Source organism: Apteryx rowi, unplaced genomic scaffold, assembly GCF_003343035.1.
Source record: "Apteryx rowi isolate R43461 unplaced genomic scaffold, aptRow1 scaffold_158, whole genome shotgun sequence".
NCBI classification, from domain to species: Eukaryota; Metazoa; Chordata; class Aves; order Apterygiformes; family Apterygidae; genus Apteryx; species Apteryx rowi.
This window is the reverse complement of record NW_020447841.1, coordinates 729,278-755,902: the sequence shown is the minus strand read 5'-3', so window position 1 is coordinate 755,902 and position 26,625 is coordinate 729,278. Positions and strand designations below refer to the sequence as shown.

Below are 26,625 nucleotides of genomic sequence, written 5' to 3'. Positions count from 1 at the left end.
CCAGGCTTCCTTCCTCAATCCAGAGGAGACAGTGGAGCCATCATAAACAAGGTGATAAGTGATTCTGTGAAACTGAAGCCATCATTTAGACACTTTTGGTAGCCATTTCCTCTTCTGGGGGAACTGCGCATTTCCCTCATCATCTAGAGACCGGACCTGCTCAGATGTTTGGGGCCGCTGTAAGGAACAAAACTGATCTACTGTGCAAGCACAAAGATTTCAGTGAAGGTCCATTAGTGGGAGAACTGGTGCTCTGCTGGTCAGAGGTGGATTATCCTGATTTCCAAGGAATCTCTGTAGCTCTTGTTTATCCATGTCAATCACTTGCATTCCTTTGTTGTGGTAAGTTATCCTCTATGTCCATGAGGTGCTCATTACCAAATTATTTGGGCTCTGTTTACATAACTTTAGAAACCACAGTAAATTCCTGAAAGACAAAACTCCCCAGCTCTTCTCTGTTTCCTCCTCTAAAATGCTTGACAAAAGAAGAACCTGATGCATTTCTTAAAGCCCTCAAGTTCCTGGGGCCATTCAGTCACCTCTGGAGAATAAAACTTGCATCCAGGCCTAAAGACATTGTGCTTGGCCTGATCTCTCCCTAAGGCCAATTTTGTAGCAGACACCTCTCCCCTGAGATCCAGCCTGATCTTCCAATAAGTTATTAGCTTTAGTTGTAGTTTCCATGGACAGCCCTCTAGATACCATGCTGCTATACTAATCAGTATGGTCCTCATGCTGCACCTTGCTCTGAGATCAGATTAAAGTCTAGAAATTCTAGCAGGCAAGTTGCTTGTCTACAGCTGAACCCGTAAATGATATTTCAGAAGGTACCCAGGGAACTGTTGAAAGGGAGATGGGATGGAATGATTACTCCTTTTATACTTCAACTTTCAAGCACTGCTTTTCACAAACAAGCAAACCAGTTAAAATTAGTTTAAGTTCTGTGCTATTTAGGCTGCCTGTTAACACTAAAGACAGAACACACTGATAGACTACAGCAATATAGTGTATAGAATAGTATATAATATAGTAACAGGATGTATTACCTTCTGGTACATAAGAGACAGCCTACCAATGGAGGGGACAGGAATTAGCAAGAATTCTAGATTTTCAGCAGACTGTCATGATGGATTGACCTGACCACACTCAGAGAAGGAAGCAGGAGTTCCTTCTTGCCAGACAAATGGCAAGCCTGAAACATCACAGCTCGCCCGTATCTTTGGAACACGGACCACAGAGCACCGCTTCCATTAATGCATGTGCAGTACTTATCAGAAGGCTTTAATTCTTTATCTTCTCAGTGAGTTTATTCACTCATTCTCTTTTGTGCATGTAACAGAAAATACAGTGGTATCTATAATTCAGCAAAATCTCTTCATGTGTGGAGGTTCATGGTTTACGAGACGTTTTATGTTAAGAGAAGATAAGGAAACACGTTCCCTGTGGGTTCACAAGCATTGGAGCCGGAGCAGGATGCACTAGCTGGAATGCAGTAGTGCGTCCCTGCCCAGCTCACTCTGCATTTCCTATGGCAGCTCAGCTAGCTTCGAGTAGAACTGAGACTGCACTCTGAGGCTCTGGTTGTAGCTGTGCAGARGATGTCATTCATAACACACGCTATCCCAGAGACTGCTGGTAGTGGAAAACCAAGCAAGTTAAGATTTTTTAAATATCTCATCTCTCCTTTCAGGAGACATCTGCTGTAATCTAGATTGGCATGCTATGGGCTTCTGTCAGCCATGTCCTCACTGTGCTACACCCTTCCTCGGAGACATAAACGCTGTGCTTACTCTGGCGATTAATTCAGCCAAACCATTCTTTGGTACCAAGTTTTATAGAGAGCCTTGGCAGAGCTCAGGTTATTATTTATGAGAACCTGTTCATGACTCGTATGTTGAGACAAGATTTACTCTGTACATAGAGACAAAGATAACATGCATGGGAAATAAGCACATCGGCTCCTCCTTTCCTGTAAACCAGTGCATTGAAAATTGGGGAAAGGTCCAGCACTGTTGCTGGAGGAAATCTAAGCAGCCAGAAATTCCTTATTCATCAGCCACAACACACAGTGGTCACTCAAATTAATTGACTGTCTAAGTTTTAAGCCTGGACAGTCCCCAACTATATGCAGTAACATCTGGCTATGTGTGACAGCATAGGCACCTGCTTGTTATCAGAATAGAGGCAGAGCCGCTCAGGTCTGCAGGGAAGGCTTCATCACTGCCGTCATTTTAAAATACTTTGCTAGAAGTTACAAGGGCTCACTGTGTACACAAGAAAGGCAAGTTCTAGACCTTCCTCAGCCTGAGGACATTAAACCTGGGGCTTCTCATCCCCAAGCTTGCACCTCATCCCCGCCCCTGCTCTCTGAGAAATAATAGATTGTTGAATGCAAAATGCATTCACAGCCTGTGAAGCACGGTCTAGAACAACCACTTTATAGTCAAGTGCTCTAGCCATCAGGTTAGCACATTTAGCATTTTGTAAATACGTTGCATGCTTTTTCTCCCATGCTGAGGCTGTTCGGGATCAGTCTTGCACATACTTTGAAATACTTGGACATAGCTAGGCTGAATCTCACTAATTTCAACAGGGCTTTCTGCCAGGAAAGCTAGATATCACTGAGAATTGGAGCCTTGACTTATAAATTATGTATTATAAATTATTACAAATTACTGGGTTCGGACCTCTGAGTGTGTATTTTTACAGACAGCACTAGGAGCTTGAGTCCTAGTTGAAGCTACTGTGCACTCTGCTGCAACATTACTATGACAACTGTTAAGATATGGGCTTGGAGAAATCTTGCCTTCCCTAGTAAAACAGAGTGTGAAACAAATACTGCATTTTGTTAGTCTCAAACTTGTGGTCAAGACATCTTGCTAGGCTTCCTTGCTTGCTGCTTCATCTCCATGTAGGTCTCAGCAAAGGAAGAACTATCTGGAGAATATTTAGAGTGCTGCAAACAATTCAGCTTTGAATGAAGCTTAAGTGACAACAATCCAATGAGGCAGAAAAACATTATTCTTTTCATTCTTCCTGGGCTTATATGAGCCTCCGTATGAAGAGATCAGAGACTCCTGGTTTGAAATGCTGCCCTAGAGTTTGCTTTTTATGTCAATAAATGTTTTATCACATTTAAGCTTCAAACACACTACCAGCGTCCCTGCTAACATTTGATGAACTGAAATAGATACAACAAGTTTGGGCACGGGGCAGTGTGCAGCGCAAGCCAGCACATCCCTTTTGCATAGAATGGGGCTTGCCTTGGATTCACAATATGGTCTCTTTGCAGTTATGCACTGACTCGAAAAGCACATCAGGCAAGCTAAGGAAATGGGCTGCTCCTCTCTTTGTCTCTTCAGCACGTTCCATCTTTCTTTCTTTTGCTTTTTACTCTCTCTCCAGTGATATTTCCCCAGCTGCCGCTATGTGGTTGGCAAATCATATCTGTATGGACAAGTCTGTGGTAGGCTTAAGGTATCTCTGATTCTTCAAACTCACCTAGTCTCTCTCCCATTATGGCTTTGCAGTTTCATTTCTTCTTTTTACCCCATGCTCATCCCTAGCACACAAAGAGGCTTAAGCAAAGTTTCAGCAGCTTTCCACTGCTAGGCTAATTCTGGTACCTGAAGTACCAGAGCTGAAATCTCTGAGTTGAATCTACTGAGCTGAAACCCTCAGAGAGAGCACAAGCGCTATGAATAGTGATGTAGCATCTTGGTGTTTGCTGCTTCCAGCRCTTCCCAGCTCCCCTCCACCTCGTGCCATTCCTTCCTTCCTCCTTCCCCCATGCTGGAGTTGTCAGTGGCCCTGCCTGCCTGCCTGCCCTCTCCACCCCCTCCTCRGCTTTGGCAAATGCAGCACTTCAATGTCACTGACTGACAGGGCATGCAGCTTCAGCAAAGAAGTTGAAAGAAATCACAGAGAAATTAGGTCTCTTTTTTTACTCTAGGAGGCCTATGATTTCCAGACCTAATATCTCTGCTGTTTTCCAGAAGGTCTGTCTGATATATCGTGATTTGTGCAACAGCTTTTGCTTACAACTTACTCTGATTGCTAAATAATCACAGAAGTGTGTGTTGCCCTGTAGCAATGTGGATTTTTCCATTACATGAGACTGTTATCACCAAGTGCCAAATGCATCAGAAAGGCTTTTTGTAGGATTCTGCTGAATAAGCACACTTTTGAATGAGCACTTTTCTGCACTATGCCCTGCTCTTGCCAGTTCCTAATTACCCTTCTAGAAACCACTAGTGACATGTCCATCTTGCAGACTGTAATAGAGAGTAAGGATACCTGATTTACCTTGAAGTTAGTTAGTCAACTAATGCACTAGAAGTAACCCAGCAGCAAGAAGTCTGCATAATCTAATTTACTCTGGTTACTTCTTAGGGTATATTGGCAATAACGGGGCAAAATAGCTCTGCTCCATTGAGAAAAGTTGCAAAGAGGACCTCACTGTGCAGTTCATGTCTCATGCTGCAAAGAGAAGTTGCATTCAAAATACATATTAAAATCAATTTTAAAGGATAAAGAAAGATTCTAGTCTGTCTATAGAGGTTCTTCAAAAAGAGATGGTCATGCAGACAAAACAAAAAGCAGCCTTCTGGGAAGCAAAAATAAAATGTTTTTCTGGACATCTCTTTCCAACGCAAGTCACCAAGGAAAGAACAAATCTGTGCCACCTTAGTGCAAGGAGACAAGGATGCCAAGTCTATCAAAACAACACCCTGTTGCTTGTTAGGTGTCCAAACTAAACATTAGCAAAACAAGTTTTGATTTTCATTACTAAAAATAACCTCCCAGTTGTGCATGAAGCTTGTTTTATAGTCTTCCGTATTGTCTTTTCTGAACTATTTAATGAGAATTTTATGAACCAAAAAGCTTTAAGGAGGTTTATTCAAACTGTAAGGAAATACAGGCACAAATCAGGAATTTCAAGACCTCACAGTGTGAATTATGCTCACTTTTCTTGATGGAAATTGAAAACAAATCACTTTTTTGCCAATCTAACTTAAATTGAAATATAGCTCTTCTATTCAAAAACAAGAATAGCCTCACTTGCCTACCAGTTACTTAGTATCACACCACGAAAGCCAAGGGAGTCCAACCCAGTATCCTTATAGAAGTGGTTTTGGGTTTGTTTGTTTGTTTGTTTTACATGCAGACAAGGGCTAAAATACCTTTGAAAAAACTTCCCATAAACACATCCCCTCCCCTCCTGTCAAATTAAAAAAAATACGTTTAGGAGTGCAGCTGCCAGTGTAAGGCTCCCTAAATCAGAAAACTAAATTCATTATCTCCACTCTGCCTTCATTCATGGCTAGACTGTTTCGGTTTCACTTTGCCACAATCTTTCATTATAAAAGTATTTTCTCTAATTGTTTCAGCTCCTTCTTTTACGGTCTGGATTGAAAGCCCAGCCTGCACTAGTCCGTCTCTGTTTGCAAGCTCTGAAGTTTATCTTCAGACCTGAAGAAGAAAATTAAATTAATCTGCACAAATTACCCTCAGTCCTCCTAGAGTGAATTAGCATCCAAGCTCTCTACAGATATATTGACACAGCTAGCACGTGAAAAGCATACATCTGGTTAGGAAGGCCTGGTGCGAGCCCTAGCAACATGCTGCCCACAGGAGCTCAAAAGCAAAATGATTCCCACCCACCTTTTGTTTTGGTTTTCCTTTTTTTCCTTTTTTTTTTTTCCAACTATTTATACAATGCTTCAGTTTAAAAAGAAGCCTCTCCTCATAGCTTATTAGGGCCTGACGCAGTACGAGGAACACTGACAGAAAAGACTATGCTTAGGGGTACTCACCATCTTTGGGAGGAAAATAACCGGGCAAAAATAGAAATGCCGGTGATAGCCAGGAGGTGGCAGAGGAGCGAGGCCACCTTGTTCACTGGTTTCTGCATTGCTTTGGCAAAAAAAACACTACAACCCAAAGACAACAAAACCCAGCCCCACCCTCCTTCTTCAAGAATAAGAGGATGAAACCCGTAATCACTTTCCTGCTTGTATTTATACTAATTGCTCATCTTCCTGAGATCTGACTTTATGAAATTATGCATGCACAGCAAGCAGATGAGTTTCCATAGAAACTCAGGAACTGAACTTTCATTAGAAAAATCTTTTTTAAAAAAAATCTTCCAGATAAAAATGCAAATTGCCTGTCAGTGGGTGGCTTTCTGAATTTATATGTAATTTTTTTCTTTTGCACTGTAGGCAGATTCCAGCTGGACCTACATAGCAACAACATGCAGGCATTGTTTATAGCAAGCCAGACTCCAYGGGGAAATAAGAAATTCAGTAGCAAGGAGCAGCTCTCAAGTGCAAATACCTCGGGGAAACAAAAAACAAAGTGTTCAGTGCTGCATGTTCGCGTAGGCTTGGGGTTGCTGCAGCCTGCAGCTCTTAGAAAATGCTTGTGGTTGGCAGGGAGTGGGGGAAGGAAGGCAAGGGAGGAAACCCAAATCAAGAAGCCCTTCTGCGCACACAGAATTAATAATATTCAACCTGTCCTTTAAATATCTAGGGACATATTACTGCCCGGTCAAATAGGCTTCCCTGGGATGGCTGGCGCCACCTGCCCCAGCTTGCTGTGAGCCGATGAGCTGATCCAGACCCTGTGGCTGAGCACATTTCCAGAGTCTGGGCTGTGTTGAGACCTGAAACCTGACTTCTTTTGCCGGCACCACACGGGCATGGTGCAGCCCTCGGCAGCAACGTGAGGGAAGCGGGGCTGCGGGCACCCCTGCAGAGGGCCTTGGCCACCGGTTTAGGTCCGCCCAAACAGCAGTGCACCTCAGCAAGTTGAAAACTTTAGCCCTTCAGTCGGCTGTTGCCAACCTTTCTGCCTGTGTTTCTCCTCCAAAGCATACCGCAGGTTTTTTTTCCCACTCATCCAATATATTGCAGTCTACGGAGTCTTTCCGCTGGCTTTGGGGCACACGAGCTAGCCTTTCTGAGGGTTCACAGATGCTTTTTCAGGTTAAACAGGCATGCTTGCAAGCACTCGATACCAACAACTTATTGGTGGGCTACACTTAGTACCTGCCCCGGGTGCGCAGGGTACCTGGGGTTTACATACYGCCACCTCCTCCCAGTGCTGCAAAACACCCGCAGGGACCGTTAGACTAAAAGATGCTCTGCCCTCTTCAAGCACAGGCAGAAGAAGATGCAGCAGACCCACAGCGGGCAGTCGCAGAGAGAGGGAGCCAAGTCAGCCTCTCCACTCCTCGCCCAAGGGTGCAGGCACACCCGTGGGAGCCGTGCTGCGTGAGCGCCGCCGCAGCTTTCCGGAGAGGCGGATTTCATGCGAGCGTTGCCGAGAGGCGTGAGATTGCCAGGCGGGAAGGGAATCCCCGCCTCGGGCAGGAGGGATGACAGGCAGCAGCTGCAGGGGCTCGCTGGCCCGCCTGCCTCCGGGGCAAGCGGCCCGAGGAGGCTGCAGCACCCTCAAGACTCGATGTCACCTTGTGCCAGGGTGAGGCGGGCGCTGGGTCCCCAGCCACCAGGGAGCAGGATCGTCACTGCTCCATCAGAGCGACAGGAAGAATTTTTAGGAAGAGTGGTTTTGTGGTCGGGGACAAACATGAGCTGAGAGCGCTGTCGTCTATTCTTAGCTCTGCGGCAGACTTGCTATGGCCACATTACTTGCCCTTTCTGTACCTCATTATCCATGTCAAGCTAGTGACTCAAATTATAATTGCACAAATTCCTTCCAGTCTGTTATTACATGCTTGCATTCGTTTCCAAGCAGCTACCTCCACATCGACCAAACTCTCCCATTGGAGTACCTTTATACAACCTGCGTCTGATCGCAGGGGAAAAGCAAGGCTAGGCCTGTTTTCTCATCATTTTTCAACAGAAAGATAAACCTAAAGGAAAAACATCCTCACTAAATCTTTAAGTGATCAGATTTGATATTGAATTGATATTCAGGTCAAAGTTATGTGCAAGGAGGAGCCACCTTTATTTGATTAATCACATATTTCTTAACCCTTCTCTGGCGAAGTAACGTATTTTTATAGTTATTAGTAATATCTTGACTGCATGGTTTTAGTCGTGCTGATGCACCCTGCATCCAATGGCAGTTTAGGAAAAGCAAACAAAACAACACAAAGAAACATCTTTACTACTTGCAAAAATACTACCATTCTTTCATGAGAAAATTACTTTAGGTTCTAGTTGCAAGAGCTTTAAGGTTTCATACATCTTTTGATATCAACTAAATGCAATTAGGCCCGTTAAAGACTAAGCTAATGCTTTTCTTCATATGTATGATTTCCTGAGACTATGTAGTTTGTGGATGCAAAGCATGAAGTCAGGCAGTCATCTCACTTTCTAATATTTCCATGTGTATCTGCTAAATTAAATTTTGGTATTTCCAATACGTGGCATGAATTTACTGTGGGCTGATATTATACTGTGGACTGTTCTAATATGGAAACCTTTGAATTGCTGAGCCCCTTGACTGAGAAGTCAGTGGAAACAGCACATTTATACACTGGGATCCCTCACCCAACATGGAGGAGGGCTGTTGGCTTTGTAAAGGACATGGACATCTTAGATGTGAGCTCATGCATTGCATAATCTTGATCCTAGGAGTGCAACCCTTATGAATTGCAAACCATCAGTTACTTGTATTGTGGTGGTGGTTCTGACAATGTAGCAGATRTTTGATGGACCCTGCTGGGGCATCCCTCACCCAGCTCATACTGCCAAAAGGTCCCTAGAAAGGTCACCTGCCACTGGTGGTGGAATCTGTGAGATTTGGTACTGCAACATGCAAAAGGACTGGATGTAAGCAGAGGCCATGTAGGGCTCAGTAGGCAACATGAAAATATTGGCTGCTGCTTCCCGAGGCCACATCTGGATGGTACTGGTGAGAAATGCAGTGCTGGCAAGAGGCTTATCCTGGTGCGTGCACCTCGAGGATGAAGCAGAAAATTGGCACTAATACCATGTGGCATGCAAAGCCCAGTGCAGTTGACTGCAGTGTAATTAAAAGGGAGCCTGGCTCATTAGATGCTGTATGGGTTCAAGCGCATCCATGCAAGCCCTATAGGAAAACATGTTCTTCCTACCACTTCTTTCATCCTCCCCCTCCTGTTCCTTCCAGATGGTTACACCCACTTGTGTCTTTTCTTACCCTAAGGACAGCTTTTTAAGCAAGAATTCTTCATCCCTCTCCTCCCCCACAATACTTTAGGATTTACATGGAGCGCAAATAGCACTTGGACAGAGTGCACTGATGCTGTTACATACGGTCAGCTCTAGAGGTCTGAAAGGGGACCTCATCCCCCTAACTACATTTTTTCGAAAGGAAAGGTCTTTCTATACGAATGTCAAGACCTAGGATCAGAGAGACAGACAAACAAAAAACAACAAAAACTTCACAATTGCTCTTTTAAAATATATATCATAATCAAAAAAGCATAGCTTAATAGCCAATTGCTTCTCTTCTCCATGAATAGGGGGAGATCTACCTCATAGGACTATGACACCTGCCCTCTTTTGTCTACCTAGACCATTAGGAGCTTTCATTCTCCCGTTTTGTGCCGTTGTTAACTGCTCATCACTTGTTTATTGACAGGGCCCAGTGCTGAGCAGACTTGGGCGGAAGGACCTGGCCCAGAAGGTCCTCCGAGACGCCGTCTGGACGCAGAACACCAGTCACAGAGCCTGGAACAGCCTTGGGGAAGTCCTGCAAGCACAGGGGAAAAACGAAGCAGCCGTTGAATGCTTCCTCACTGCTCTAGACCTTGAATCCAGCAGCCCTGTCATCCCTTTCACTGTCATACCCCGGGAACTCTGAAGCTTTGCCCTTCAGCTAAGCATCTGCGTTCAATGGACAGGCACAAAAAAAAGAAACAAAAAACCCCCCAACAAACAACAAACAAAAACAAAAAACACACACAACCACAGAGAAGAAACTCTGGATTCAACAGAAAAGTGCCATTGCAACCTGGAATTGGGCAAAACAATTCCAGGATGGGGCTCAGGTCTACATGATCTAGCTGAGAAAAGCCTAACTTTAGGACAATATGCAACAGGCGGGAGAGGAAAAAAAAAAAAAAAGCCTTTTTTCTTCACAGATGCCTGGCTAACCTCCTGTTCAAGTTAACAGCAAGACTTATTTCAAAGTGTTGGTTCAAGGTGACTGACTGTAGAATAGTTGATGCTAGAGCATAGCTGTTTGAAGCACTTGCACCGTTCARTTTTTATTAAAATTGAAATTCCCAAACCCTGAGTTAAAGCTCAGGCCTGCTCTAAGCAGGAGTAAATGTACCAACTAACTTGAACCAAGTTGTGCTTAAGTATGTGACTGTCCCCCCATGGGTCTGACAGGATAGGAATGACAATTAGACTATATAGACAAGTAATATATACTGTTTACAAAATTATTTCAGCTATTCTGATAATCCTTTTTCCTGCCTTGTTCGTATGTATTGCATATACTTGCTATATTTAGTGTGGCATTTGCCTAAACCAATTTAAGTTAAAAAATACCTTTTTTTTTTTTTCCAAGCTGCTATTATAGCATGATTTGCAGGAGCAGAAAGACCAAAGACTGATCAGTTCATATTTGGACTAGTATTAAAAACACACACGTGTATGTATATCTCTCCAATTACATATTTATTGCAAGGACTTTCATGAACTAGCTAGTTACAAACTGTCTGAGCTTCATTCTTACTAATCACCTATTCCAGCATTTTTAGTAAGGAATATAGTGATTATCAGTATATACTGCCTGAACTCTGTGCTTTACTTCACTACTGTTCCTGACACAAAGCATTTTCATATCCATCTTCTCATGATGTAAAAGATGGCAGCAGTCTTCTAAGGCAAAATATGCTGAAAGCAGTATGTGTATATATGAATTACCTTTATTTTTACTGTACCTTGGATTTTCTATAGAAATTTTACATTCGCGGTACAGAGCTGGAGCCTTCAGTAGAGTGGGATCATTTTGTGTCATATCAGATGCAAGAGTGATCTCCAGAGCCATCTGAGGAGCTCCTAATCCACTCACCCTCCCACCTGCTGGCATTGCAGGCAGAGGGGACACAGCTGGCATGCCCCATGCTAAGCTGAGCCTTAGCTGTATTTGACYTCCATGTGGCCTTTGCAGCAACTTAGAGCTGTAACATGACACACAAGAACCAGCCCTGTCCAGGGCAGGCCCAAGATGAAGATGGTGCAAAAGTGAGCTGTGGGCACTTTCTACAGAAGATGTTTGAGGCCGTGTGCACATTTCTSTCCAGAGCAGATTTCTGTCAGTGCACTGTTTCTAACTATTTCATAAATAGATTTTTGCACTAAAATACGCTCAGCAGTATAATTCTACACAGGACTGTGATCAGCAACTAGATCATTCCAGAAATATCATCTTCAGGCAATGAGCAAATAAGGTTTTGCTTTGTTTTTTAAAGACCCTCAGGCTATGACGGCAGACTTGCAGTCAGTGTTGTTTACAGTTATTTGGATATCTACAGCCTACTTGAGATGTGGTTTCCACTCGGTCCCTCTCCTGCTGCTCCCAGACCGCACCAGTGCTGGGCCCTGCCCACATGCAGCTTTTGCTCCCGCTGCCCAGCTTCCCCACCAGGCGCCTGTGCCAGTCGTCTATGGCAAGTTTTCTGTCAACATGCTGTGGCACTCCCAAACCTTTTTTTTTTATTATTTTTAATTAGATGAGTGCAACAGCCCAGATTATTCCTCTATTCACCAAGGCATTTGGAGTGAAACCAGCATGGTCTGTGAAAGGTGGGCAGCCCGGGAGGGCTCCGTCTTTTCAGCGACATACAAGCCTCAAGCTAGGCATCTTAGGCCAGAGCCCAGTTTCCAAGGAAACAGTGTTACCCAGCCACATTACTCATTTGCAATAGCACCAGCAGCCGAGGAAGGAGTAGGTGTTAAAGTACCAGAATTAAATGAGTTTCATGGAGATGAAAAGATGCAGCAGAGACCATTTTCCTATAAATGATTCTATGAAGTCGGCTGGCTCTGCAGTGCAGGTGGGAAAAGGAAAAGGAGGAAAAAAGACAGTATTTTTGACATAAGCTGTAAATTGTTATCCAGAGGTTTTGGACCCAGTTCCATTGTCAGATTTAATCTGGCAATAGACTTTATTCTGATACTTGTTCTGGCCCACAAGCACAGTTTCCAGCATAGCAGCAAGCCCTCTGTATAAAGCAGAAAAAAAAAAAAAAAGAGTCACAGTGCCCCAACATCACCGTTTTCTTGTATTACTGGTGTCTATAAAGCACTGCCATAGTAACCTCCATGTACAGAGCAACTGTTCAAGCTATGCATCACTCTGACTGATTAACCACTGTAAGAGGTCGGTAACTCAGCTGGCTGATGACCTGGCAGGAAGGTACCCCATTCCCAAACAGCAAGTGAGAAGGGAACGCTTGCGCGCTTACTTACTTCTACGTGCCTGGCTTGTAAACAGCCACCAGCACATCACATTTGCTGCYGTCACGAGAACTAGACTTCACCTCAGTAACGCCAGAACTGGCGCAGCAGTCGCCTTTCCCAGGAGGGGGGAAAATGCACGTGGGTGCCTCGTGTGATCAACCAGCGAGATGATCCCAGGGTCGTACTAGATATACGTAGTATATACTACATATATATTGTAGATATTAAGGAATGTTACCGGCATTGGAATCACAGTCATAAGGGTCTCTGCTTCAGTTGCTGCAGAGAAGACAAACAAGTAATTCCCGTTAATGTCAACAGGAGTTACACACCGTAAGGTACTCACTCTGGCAGCACAGCACACCACAGCCCTTACATTAATTGCAGGCAAAGTTCTGTTTCAGTGATAAATTTGGACTCAATCCCAAGCATTTCCCAGCGGGCACGAAGCACCCGCTTGCTGGAGCGGTGTTAAGGGCACTGATATGTTTCTGTGTTCTCTTCTTAATGCTTAGGGGTTTATAGCCTGAGATTATATTGTCCTAAATACTCTGCACGGGGCAGAAAAGAGGGCAGTCATTACRGATTTGCAAGTATTCTTTCAGTAAATCCTCAGTCTGTATTTGTTACTAGTGTTACCCAAAACAAATCCTCCAAGGTTGCATGCTACCTGTGCTCTTAAGCATGTACTTTGTTTATCCTTCCAGATACAGAAAAACAAAAGACGACTACTACAAACTTGCAAGTCTAAGAAATACAAGCATATGTATTCATATACATATGCTTCAAACAACAGAAAGTTTGTACRCTGTAACAAAAACAAATCTGCCTCCAAGATAATATAGCGAGAAGGCCGACAGGCCGGGGATCAATCCCCCTCCCTGCCTTAGCCTGTGTGAAGTGTCATGAGCTCCAGTGAAGTTACTGGTATTTCTGACAACTTCCTCCAGCTGCGGATCTGCCCACTGGTGTACTCGCTCTGTACAGAGAGTACAACAGAGCTGCCCTGTTCCTGCCTTGCACAAGTACCCCAATCCGTTTCTATTGGTAACAGTTCATGCTACTGATTATCACAGCATTTCAGAAGTGCTAATTATCTTTTCTTGGTAATGACTAATAAATCCAAATGCAGAACAGTCCCGGAGGGTGTTTACTTTAAAATTCACTGGCTGGGTACCAAAGCAGGCACAGCACTGACTGCTGAGGTTTGAGTTACAGAATTATTTTATCCAAACAAAGTCCCATTTTCACCGAATCTTGGTGAAGACAGAGTTTGGCTATTTTATATTTCTTTTTAACGATGACAGAGTGGGAACCATAACCTTTTTTAGTGAAAAGGGATCACTGCCATGATCTTTTTTCAGCCAAACCAACTGAGATTTGATAGCTGCTGTTCGGCCTAGGAAAATAAGGCTTCTCAGAGCGGTCTCAGCACAGCGGTGATTGCTTTTGCTGCAGTTGTATTATAGGCACAATTGACAGGCAATGAGCATGTGAAGCTGAGACCTCTCTCCCTCCCCCAGTGCGGTACATGTTCAGCGAAGGTGAGCTGCTCGATATGCAGAGGGTCCCCGTCAGCGCTGCCCCAATGCCTGCTCCTCCCTACGCCATGGTTACCACCGCCATCTGCAGTCTGGTTCCTCAGCACCCCTTGGCTCTTGCTGCTATAACCCATCCTCTGACTGCTCCCCAAGTCCGTCTCCAGAAGGTGATCTCCCCCACTGTTACGTTTTTGTTCTGTTTTGTAGAGTGTTAGCAAGTGGTCAGATAAACAGTTATTTTGTTAGAAATGAGAAGCAGCAACATTTGTCACTGGTAAGTGGGAAGTCACCACTTACCCAGCAGCAGCCAGGATCGTTCCTCTGACTTTTGCCTTCAGTGAACCAGCTCCTCCCTTCAGCTCCAGCAACCTAAGGCAAGGTCCCAAGTAGCTGGATACTAAAAGATCCAGCTCATTTCCCGTCTGAGTGCACCTCTTAGCAGAGAAACGTGCTAGTTTGCAGCTAAAATTGCCGAAAGGGATGGTGTCACCACACCATTGCAGAAGGGACTGTGACGGTGCAATCTTGCTCTCTCTGAGACATGGTATGCAGGCGGGCGCTCGTGACTTTGGCACTGTGTGAGTGTTTCCTACTCGACCATGCCATTCGAATATTGCTAACATAGGGTTAGTGGGATCATTTTTCTTTGTAACTTAACATATTTTTTCTTGTAAGATGTTTCCACCAGATGAATAAATTGACCCTGTGGAAGAAAAAAATGCTCTTCATACATAATTATTTCCTGCCAATTTCAGTACTTTTAATGTATTCATGCCACAGATATTTCAAGCATTATGAAACAATTATTTGTTATATTAATTGGAACCTAGTGTGCCTAGCAAGTTACCAGTTGCAAAGGGTATTTTGGCCTATACTCTTGTAGTTCATGGGAAAAAGCATGAGCGAGTATGCAAGCAGCATGCTTTCAAAGAGGAACAGAGCCAGGAAAAAGGAGTAAATGTAGCCTCAGATGTTTGGATTTATGGGGATTTAAGAAAGCATCCTACTTTTCTTGTGCTTCTTCCATTAAAAATAAACAAAGGTAGTGTGAGAAACTCTATCATCAAGTAATACGCAACTACTATGCCATCAAGTTTATGGACTCACCTTATTTTGTCCACAGTATCATTAATCATCTCTTTCTACAAACTGTTTAATTCCAAATAACCACAGGAGTAACTTTTTCATTCAAGAGCTTCCAGAGAATTCTTAGCATTTATACATGAATCTTTTGGGCAAGTTTCAATAGGGCCTTCTTAAAGAGCCAGACCCTTAGTTTCGTACTTGAATGAGACCAAGCAAAGGGTTTTTGAAGAGCATTTCTTCATAACTAACTGTTGTGGCTGGTCTGGGTTACAAGTGCATTCAGTATAACTCAAGCAGAACATGATTCCTCTGTAGCAACAGCAGAATTAAGTCCTTCAACTGATACTACAAAGTCTTAAAAGTTGGAAATCGAAGCAAACTAAAAACTAGCTAACTTCTCCCCCCCCCCCCCCAATCCCCGCTCTCTCCCACAAGACACACAGGCAATGAACAGTGGTTGCTTTGGGGGCAGAGGGAGGAGGAGGGCTCTCAAGACCCTACTGAACAGAAGCACAACTGAACCCAGACTAAACCTGGAGAATTTCATTGTTCAATCCCCTCCTAGGAGTAACTTGCAGAGAAAAGAAAATACGCTTGACAGCTCCTCTTTGCTTCCATACTAACCACAGTACATTGCTTCTTATCCTCCCTGTGTCGCACAGATGTTTAATAGTCCCTGTGTGTTTAAATGGGAAGAAATAAGCCTTTTTTCTCRTTCTTGTTGGAAGGCACTTTGGATGGCTAAGGTACTCTCAACCTTAAATCATAATCACTTCTTTCCTTGCTAGAAAACCTAGTTGTACTTTGTTAGTAATTTTGACATGATATTCTTACAAGTTAATTAGGAATATTTTTAGTAGCCTATTCAGATCACCACTTCTGTCTTTCTACTGCAGAATGGGGAAAACCAACTCAGATACCTACAATATATTCCTGTCCGGTGTGAAGCCCAGATATTTAGAAGTCCCTCAAACAACGAGGGAAGAGATGAAAAGCACTGCTGCTGCCCAGATACTCCCTTCCACACAGGTGGTCTTACAGACTCTGGCTATCAGGTTTTTCTGGAGTCACCACAGCAACAACATTGWTTTTCTCTCTCTCTCTCTCTCTCTCTCTCTCTCTCTCTCTCTAACCACATCCCTTGGGAGATGTCAAATCCCAGGCAATGATGCCTGAGACAGACTTTGGAACTAAGTAAAAAACACACATAGCCTACTAACCTTTAAAGACCAGTGTTAGAGAAAGTCAAAGTCAACATCACAAAACAAGTAAGTTTGTTTTGTTGCGAGTAGCAGTCACTATAGTATTAAACTGAGTCATGGCTGTCAAACCAGTTTCTTATGATGTATGTTGTCTCCAAAATGAAGAGCAATAGCTCACCGGCAAGAAAGTCCCTACAGGTCCACTGACTGAAGGGCAAAATCCAAAGGTTTACTCAGTGCTCCAGGTCAACAGAATAAAGTGTCAAAACACAGAGGGGGGAAAAAAACCCTGCAGGTCAGTCATCTGAATTTGCAGAACTGCCATTTTCAGATCTGATCCCATTTAAAGCTAATGCAGCAGCTGTGGCGATTTGGCTGATGAAGGTAAGCTAGACCTGCTCGACACACAGACGTGGCAGAACATATGGTTTTGTATACAGCAAAAACAGCAAGTGCTGCAAGCTGTCCTAAAGAAGCAAAAGAGCAGTCGTGAAGTTGCAAAATGGGAAAAAACATTTACCTTACTGAAAAGCTCTCAAGGAGGCAAAGCCCAGCTTTACCGGCATCGCTGACAAAAACATGCAAAAAAAACAGACKGGGAGAGTATCAGCAAGTGTAAAGCAGCCCCTCAGCAGACTCCTGGCTGCAAAAGCCTTTCTGAACCTTATACTGACACCACCCTGCACCACAGCTAGACAGCCAAATTCAGCATGACAGCACCGGGACCACACACTTTCACAGTGTATTTAAGGCAGATGCCAGTCCTGTGTCCAGCTCTCATTGACTTTCAAAGGACACCACAGTCCTTGAAGCAAAAGATCCATTACATTATGTATGACAAGTCAGACATCTTTTTTATAATGCAGTTGCTTACGATATCATAATTAGGTCTGGAAACTAGTATGTTTATAAATTAATCAGTAACAAGCATGCCTGTATTTTGTTGTCCGGTGAGAGAAGCCGGCATATGCTCTCTGCATCTGCAATAACGGGTACTGTTTCAGAAGGATGGAAGTTCAAGGATATAATGATTATCTGGTCAGTATAGGTTAGAGGTGATTTTGTGATCAGTGTAAATGGCATTGTCTGGCAGAGACAATTAGCAAATGAGCCACTGCCTCACAAGCGGATTTGCAGCCTTAGAGCCTCTTCTCCTAGGCTGACAACAAATAGGAATTTGAGATGATATCTCGGGTTTCCAAAACAGGAAGCCGCTAAATCCAGAAAGCAAGCAATGCATTTCCCAATTATAATGATGCTGCTCTTGTCTCTCCTTGGAGGATATTGAAGTGTTTTTAAAAGGGTAACAAGGAAGGCATTTCATCCCCATTTTCATTGCACAGAAAAATCAAGTCTGTCAGGAATTGAGACAAGAGAGGGCTTTTTGTGTGTGTGTGTGTGTGTGTGTGTGTGTGTGTGCGCGTAACCAGTTAAATTGCTATTACTGGATCCTCACTCTTTCCTCCAGTCCCAGGGCAATATTGCCTCTCTCCCTTGCCTACCATGCTCTAGTGGAAAAGTCCTTCAAACCCTACAAGGGGTTTGTGCCCTGCATTTTTCAGGTTTCTTCTGCAGAGGGGAGCTAAGGTAAATTCCCGCTCACTTGTTACATTAATGCAGTATATATGACTTCTTCCCCTGTAAAGCCATCCAGGTAGCCCATGTTAGACTCCTGCTGGTGGAGCTATGTGGGTACAGTTACCCAGCACAAGTAGTCCAGGTCTGGACTTTGAGCACCACTGTATCAAGGGGTTGACTTACCACAACTGAAATTTTTATTTTTTAATTTCTTCTGTTCTCAAATTTCCCATCATCCCCTCTTGTGTACTTGTAAAGAGTTTTCTGTTCAAACAGCTAACTGAAAACTAACAAAAGGAAAAAAAAATTGTTTCCAGTTGCATTCCAAAGGAAAACTTTGGAGATTCTCAATTAAATAAAGAGCTTAAAAAGAAACTTCCAATTAAATAAAATATTGTTCTGTCTGACAGAAGTCCTCAATAGTATCTTCAATAAGATTTGTGTGACCAGAAGTTTTGAGAGAACTGCCAGAAGGGAGAGCATTTTGAAAAAAAATTCAASATGTTTAATCCTGAAACAATCTACACAGAACATTTAAATTTTCCATTTTGTCTTCCTGGCAAGAACTTCTCAAAGTTACCTCAAATTTTTACATKGCTCCAGTTTTCTAGAACTTTGCTTTTCAGCAAATAGCACTACCCTACACGTGTGCACACACACACAAGGATTGTTCCCACCAAAATAAATATCAGACCAATATCAAGTACTTCTGAAAAATCCCACCCGTGTACACTTCTACAGTTGGGGCAGCGGTGATGAAGTCCTGTGACTGGTTCAAACACACACTGGGTAAAAATGAGTTCTTAAATATTTGAATGTTACAGCTGCTACACAAGCAAGCACAATTGGATATACAGCAAAGCACCAGCTAAGTCCTGTGGCAGCGGCACACGCTAYGAGTCCCCAGCACCCGCCGAGCTCTGCCGTGCCGCGGGTGGACTGGAGTGAGCTCAGAGCCAGCCTGAACACCTTGACACAAACTGCAGCTATCRCTTCACACGTAGACACTTCTGTAGACATGGTCCCGCTTTCAGCTCACTACTCCGCCTCATTACCCACTGCTTAACGGCAGCCTATTACAGAGTTTCTCAACTTTTTGTAGGAATTTTCTGGTGGATGTGTGGATCCATAAGAGGTACCTATACAGATTGCTGCATCAGATATGACCTTTCCGGAAAGGACATGTTTAGGGTCCCTTATGAGCCAGCCATAGACACCCAGGGATCTGTAGATCACACTTTGAAGACCAGCGATTTAGACATTTTCTCTTAGATTCTATTAGAGCTTCTTAATTAAAAGTCCTCTTCAGGGACCTAAATTGAATTGGAAACCATGGTGATCACGTAGGTCAATTATGCACGGAGATGACTGTGTTTGAGAGAGTGAGGTGGAAGATGAGAGTGTGCGTGTGTGTGTCGAAGAGCTTTAAGAAAAAAGAAAAAACCCAAACATCTGTAAAAGCAAAGAGCATGCACATTTTGCAAAAGAACAATTATAGGATCTGCTTTATAGGGCCCATCTTCTGCTATTGAATTAGATCCACGTTTCACTGCTGAATTAGGCAAAAACAACTGTCTTAAAGTTGAACAATTTCTTCAACTTCCACCTCACTGAACATTTGATCAATTGGGTTGATAGTTTATCCAATTTCTCAAATCCTTGCGTGCACATTTTCACTCATGTTGATAACTGTACCAAGAATATCAAAATGCTAACTAAGCAGCTATGCTTCCTATCATCCCACATGAAAGAAAGAGGTTGGTACCAACCTAATATAAAAATAGAAAGATTCAATCAACATATAGTTGGCTTCATTACTTTATTGTTCAAAAACTAAGGTCTAAAGAGATGAACAGAAACAGTTCCCCGATACTAAACAAGAACTGAATTCCACTACTATTATTAGGAAATACTCATTTGTGATCTGAGAATGCTGATGAGATATACAGAGTTATGCTTTAATCTCAACTTACAAATCATTGTACTCTAGCTATAGGACAATAAAGTTAGTTTTAAAACCAAAACTGTTTTGGTTTCACTGAAAAGAACAGCTCTAAAAGTCATATTTTTCTTATAGATTATTAAATGCCATATGATGAGGAAGTAGTAAAAGATCACTTAACTCTAATCTACTATACTATAATCATCTTCTCTTTTTTTCCCATAAAAAAAAATCTAAATAGGTACAATATATGTTCTTCCTGTAAGTCTCCACCAGAAATAAATTATCTTGCTTCATTTGTCTTTGCAAATTACAGCTGTTGGACTGGGAGTTTTACAAACTCTACACTTCAGTTGTTCAAGCCCGTGTGTGAAACACTTCATATTGTTCCTGAGAAATTTTATGATCCTGATACGCAGGGTTAACCTGCTACAACCTCCAGCAATAAATAAGAATGTTCACATAATTCATAGGAGACTGGAGTCTGTTGATCCATAACCTCCCTAAATTAGCAGTTTCTTACAAGCTGCATCCTTTTTATATGCTGAAGATGAAACACCAGAGCATGGATGTTACAGGAATTTCAATCTTCTTTCCTCCATCATCTTGATTTCCACTCCCTTCCAGATCTCCTGCTTGCCTCATTGGTAGTACTTGTAACACCTTCCATGCTCAGTCTTGCTTTCCCAAGCCAGCAAGAATGCCATACCAAATTCACAAAACATAGATATCGTAGATAAAACAGTAGATGATGCTGAAGTGCAGAAGCAGGAGAAACTGGGTTTCTCCTTCCCCCCCACCTTCTTTCTCTACAGTTAACTAATTACAAAACTGATATATGCTGATGCCTAGGACATACTAGGCTTCAAGACCAACACAACCCAGATTCCAGCCTTTTCAACCAGCTCCAGTGCTTCAGTGCTGTAAGAAGGCTAAAATTTCAGTCAGGTTAATTTTGCTTGCTGTTTCATTTCAGGATGACAAGGCTTGTGTGTTAGGCTTAATTATTCCAAATAGCCTTTTACTGAAACTTTCCTCTCAAGGGCAAAACTTCATGCCATTTCTATTAATAGCACCTGGAATATATCAGTGGTCAATAGCCTTCACTCCCTACTAACTAGTCATAAATACAGCTAGATAAGATATAAGAATGATATAGAATCAAACCTGGGTAGCAATGGCATCTACTTTTCCAATAAAAGCAGAAACAGCTCAATGCACCAGGAAAGCAGAATCAAACCCCGCAGATCCTGAATACAACAGATGGGGGGGGGGGACACCAGTCTGTTCCAGTGCTTACCAGAATCATTGCCTGCTTTTGTTTTGACTAGTGTGTCCCTGAAGTAAGTCTATGGACTTCAAACCTATTGAAGCAATTTTTTCCATTGCCTTCATTTCACAGTCCAATACCTCCATGCTAAGCAGTCAGCAGCATGATGGCAATTGAATCACAACAGTTTCCACCTGCAATAGCTTCTCCTCAGATACCAAGATCACAGCTCTTCCAACAATCAGTGTAGGCCATCATCTTGCCACAGAATGAGTCAAATCAGGTTAACAAGTTCACTTGAAAATGTTAATGATTAATCACTAGCTTTAGAACTGTTATCGCGAAGAAAAAAAAATATATGTAAGCTTCAGATGCTGTGGCAATGAAGATATCAACCAGTTTAGGTCTATACACACATGACTTCCTGTGGTAGTCCATTTATGTGTGGGCTACTCTGTACTGAGAGTGCTATTCCTGATGCGTCCTGTTTCCACTACTTGCAAAATTACTAGAGCTGCCATACTCCTGCTAGCAGTCTTCCGGACAGGAACATGTGCATACTGAGCACTGGTTTCCTAACCAAAGAAGACCTTTTGCCAGAGAAGTTACTCTTCTCATTTTCCTCATCTCAATTTACTGTTGGAGAAATAGTTTCCATGGCAAAATGTTAGTCCTGTAGGCAAATCTTGATAAAGCCTATTTGTTGAAGCTTTCCACTTGCAATCAACATTTGCCCACTGAAACCAAAGCCCTTCCTTTTCAACAAGAGTTTTGCCCTCCATCATTTGGTTCTGGTTTTGAAAGTCTTTGCACACAGGACACATCCTTACTCTTTTATAGGTAGATGTGTGAGAGCATCAAGAGAGCTCACTTTTTGCCATCTATATAATTAGTACGTTCAGTGGAAACGTAAATGTTGTACATTAATTCTCAGATCTGGAGCATGTTTTTAGATAACACAGAGATATTACTTCCAAACAAAGCAACAGCATTAATAAACACAGTACCAGGAAATCTACAAAGGTTAAGTGATTTTCTACAGAGTAATTCATTCTGCTAATGAGTTTGTTACGACAACGCTCTCTGTGTGCGGTTATTGCGTATGTATCTTTCATTTGTGTGTTCGTATAATTCATGGTGGTGCAAAATAAATTTCTGTGTGAAGTGTCCTAATAGATGAAGTGAGGCTATAATATTCTTCCAGAGCTTGTTCATTACCATATGCACTGGCACGGAGTCCAGAGGGAGAGGAAGACATTAAACATTAAGCAAAACAATTGCTGTCATCCTCCAGAGGGACTAGCTTTGTAAACTCTTGTGTTAACACTATACAAAAGACTTGAGTATTAGGGTAAAATTAGAACGATAAAGGGAGGCAAACATCTCATCCTCAACTTCATGAGATTTGGTTGGATAACTAACAATATGTGGATTTTCATCCTAAAAGGACAGAACTCGTCCTCGCACAGCTGCAGATTGTACACCCCTGAGAACTAATTGTCACTGGCAAACATAAAAGACGACAAAACAAAAAAACGTTTCCAGTGTTTTCTATCCACAAAGCTGAACCACTCCCCTGTGTGTGTTTTCAATTTAACTAAAATAGATCACTGTGTGTAAACAGCCACTCTATCTGCATCATTCATATTTGATGGACTAGTCAGTATAACAGATACTTTTATCCATCCCGTAAGCAATGAGAAACTAGACACTTCAGTGCCTTGTGCTCCTCTCAGTTAACATGAGTGGCAGCAGCTGTTATTCTAGGCTCCTTAGCATGTAATGTTTGATGGAAAGACAGGAAAATTGGAGATGTGTTTAGTGGAATCAGGTATAACAAAAGTAACTTCCATGACCAAACACTCCCAGGAGGGTACATAGGAAAGCTCTTGCCAGGTTTGTTAACAGCAGCCCAAGCATTTTTTTCTTAGGCTTTAGAGGCCATATGATAATAGTACTCCTATCAGGTTAAAAAGTAAATTACAGAAGAGATACCACATGATCTCAAGATGACTTCATTTATTTTGGCAGGGAAGCTCAAAGGTGGCCTAGAGCACTGTGACCAGAGATGATTGTAAAATATGTATTGGGTAGATGGGCTTGTGTTTCAGATTCGGTTTTACATGTATGACCTCACATGCCTATTAAAATAAGAGGTATGTGAGCAGACATTTTAACAGTTTAGAAGCCAAGAGGAGATATTGCCACTTCCTTCTGCTTGGAGGGCAAGAGTAGCTAATTGACATGAGAACAAACGTAGCATTTAAGAAATGGCAGGTGAAGGAAGGCAATCCCTCCTGATCTGTGCATGTACCAAAATAAAGGAACTCCTGGCATGACCTAGTTGAAGGGTTTGCTGGTGGTTGCAGTGCAGTATAAGAAATCCCATTAAACATAAGAAAAGTGTTTTTTTATAGTGAGGGTGGTCAAGCACTGGAACAGGTCACCCAGAGCGGCTGTGAAGTCTTCATCTTTGGAGATATCCAAAACCCAGCTGGGCAATGCCCTGAGCAACCTGTAGCTGCCCCTGCTCTGAGCAGGGGATCAGACTGGACCATCTCCTGCCGTCTCTCCCGACTTCAACTGTTCTGTGAAAGGGAAGTTGGCAAGGCAAGGCCAGAGACAGGAAAGGATATCACTCAAGCGTCACAGGTGTCTGGCAGCAGGCTAGGGAGGGATCATGTAGACAGACCAGGAGAAAAGAGCTTCCTTTCCTTCTTTTGAGTTTCCCCCCTGACCACAGGCACCTTTGGTATTAGAGTTTGGGGATGGAGGGAAAGAGAAAGAGACTCCATGGCCAAAGTTTTGAAGGTCTGAGACGTAGAAGCAGCAGGTGAGAAGGAAGCCGCCTAGCCTGTTTTAGGACATACCCCAGGGAAGCTCACTAGACCTCCCACCAACTGGAGTTTTAGCGTGGCCCACCCTGAAGACTAAGGAGTTAATTCAGTTTCTTCATTTGTGGCCTTGCTAGAGAGGGCAGTTGCAGCCCGATTTTAAGTCTCTGTTCTGAAGCAAGAGCTGACAGAAAGAAAACTGTAACTTTTATCTTCTCCTTTGGGAAGAAACTGGAAAAGGTTTGCACGAAGGTCATTTTAATATTAAGCCAAAGCTCCAAGAGCCACCAGACAAACAGTTCTGTTTTTCCAAATAAAGAATTAGTAACTACATGGATATAAAACTTTCTCCTCTCATTTTAGCTAGCTGGTCCTTCCTTATTCCCAAGGGAATACAGTCATTTCTTGGGCATGTTTTTACACATGCCACTGAGATCGGAACAGCAAACAGCCTGTGCTCGCTTAGAGGTTTTACAGCATGGGGCCTCTGTAAGGACTGAAGGAGCAGAGGATGAAAATACCCAGTGCAGAGTGGGAATGGGCCTCAATTAAATCCACACCTTGAGGTATCCTGAAGCCAGGACTACCTTCAGCTTCTGAAAGTCTCTTTGGTGGGTGTTATAACTTGCTTACAGCTAAGGTGGGAAGATCACTTCTCTCAGTTACTAAAAATACAGTCAGGGAAACATTACCCTCCAAATCACTTTAATATGCATCACGCTGCCACATATACTTCATGACTCCATTTGCATCCTATGGGTCAATTCAGTTCAAATCTACTGCCACTGCCAAGTTCACGCAGCTAGTAGCTTTTCCCTCACACACCCCAGAGAAACAGGGAGAACAGAGGACAAGAAGGTTTTCCGTGAGGCTCCTATTGAAAAGCAAAGATGCAGCTCCTCTTCTGCCCAATATCATTGCTTGCAATCACTGAAGGCAGACCGTAAAGCAGAGAAAATTGCTCGGGAGGCACAATTACAAACTAGTCGACTTAAAGCTGCATTTTTAGATGAAATCAGCCCGATCTTGAGACATGATCCATGAGATGTAAGCAACATGGCACCACGTTGAAGGGTTCCCATTTTCTTGCAAAGTGAATCAGTAACTGATGATCACAAGGCAATATGGATTACAGAAATACCACTGAGGTGACCTCCAGCTATGAAGGCCACATGGAGGACATACACAGAAGCACCATGAGAGATAAGAAACAAGGGGCTCTGGCTCCTTCCCCTTCACCTCCACGTGCAAAAGTCTGCCACAGATAGAGCCACAGGTAGAAGGAGTTGCCCTTTCTCTGTACCTTATCCCCTCCGATGGTAAGTACAGCTGGAAACTCATCCAAGCTGCACATTCTGCTGTGCACTACAGCTGGCTGGATACAGGAGGAGGAGTATACTGCAGATTCTTACAAATATGATGCTGTTCCCAGACTAACAAAGCTTAAAATTCCTTTTGGGTGCTCCAGAAAAAAGCAGGACCTTTCTATTCTATATGTCTCTCCTAAGAGTGTCTAAAGCCCTGAAAATTAAGCCTTCAAGGATTTGTATGTATTCCTTATCTTAAACTATTGCTTAGCAACAGACTTTAACCAAGGACTTGTCTGTGAAACTGCGAGGTATATCCACATATGCTAAGTGCAAAGCCATAAACACACCTTTCCAAATTATCTCTGCTAGGATCACATATGTAGCTGATGATCAAACTGAGCAGAAGGTTATCAGTGGTATATGCTCTCGGTGCTTTTGCAATGCTAATAAAGTGATCTTGACCCGAATGAATCCAAGCCTGTTCACTGCAGAAAAGGTATCTGTGCATACCMAGTAGTCTGCACACAGAACAAGTGCACAGCAGGAGTCAATATGATGCTGTTTTGTGACTACTCCTCCCACATGGAGCAAGGCGATCTACGTGTTTATATAGTAAGCATTAGGTGTTCCACTGATAACATTAGTATGTGCACGCATAGCAAGAAGAACTCGGCTTTAAAAAAAAAAAAAAAAATCTGTCTTAAACATGACTTTAGATATCATCTAGGTAGCTATCAATCCAGCTATTCTATTAATCCATTAGTAGGGCAAAGCTTAATACCATTAGCATATCAGAAACTGGATTCATCAGATAGATAGTCCTGAGTTGTACTTTTCAGCCATGTTACACAGGAACTAATTTTCTCTTCCAGCTACCAGGCCATAATCTACCACTGTAAGCCACAACATAAATATAACCCRCATCTATATGCAAGATTGGGCCTGGAAAGAAATGTGAGCACAGGGGGCCTTCTTACCTCTCTGCTAAAAGTTGTATCAAACTCAAGAGGTTGGCAATGTGCTTAAGCAAGGGTTGTACTGTGGAGAGCTCACAATCACCCCTGTAGTTAAAGGATCCTTTCCTTTGCATAGTTTTTTTTCCTATGACACAGGAAGAGGAGATGAATGTCACTTTATATTTAGGCTCAAGGGAGATGAACCACTTTCCTGCACTGAGCAGGGGTAAGAGGCATTGAATAAAGCAAGTGCAACAGCTGTGAAATAGCCAGTCCAGATATAGGGAGAGAGTCAGGTAGGGAGTCTGCAGCCCTCCTCCCACATGCACTAAGGAAATGCAGGTACAGGTGTGGCCCACCACACACTGTAGAAGCACACACTGCTGTCCTCCTCTCTCCAGTAGGTACCCACTGTCCCCAGTGCACCAGCATCACAGCTGCGTGTGCACATTTCAAAAGGGGAAAAGACATGCAA

At 42.9% G+C, this 26,625-nt stretch overlaps 1 protein-coding gene across 7 annotated transcripts in view; it reads left to right on the top strand.

Annotated features, from left to right (window-relative positions):
- TTC7A (tetratricopeptide repeat domain 7A) overlaps positions 1 to 14,683 on the top strand; it is a 192,874-nt gene extending 178,191 nt beyond the window's left edge. For all 7 annotated transcript variants that reach the window (XM_026059482.1, XM_026059485.1, XM_026059481.1 and 4 more), the window contains one exon: positions 9,598 to 14,683. In XM_026059482.1, coding sequence (XP_025915267.1) covers positions 9,598 to 9,819 — 222 coding nt within the window. In that variant the 3' untranslated portion in view covers positions 9,820 to 14,683. The remainder of the gene's footprint in view (positions 1 to 9,597) is intronic.
- The last annotated feature ends 11,942 nt before the right edge of the window (positions 14,684 to 26,625 follow it).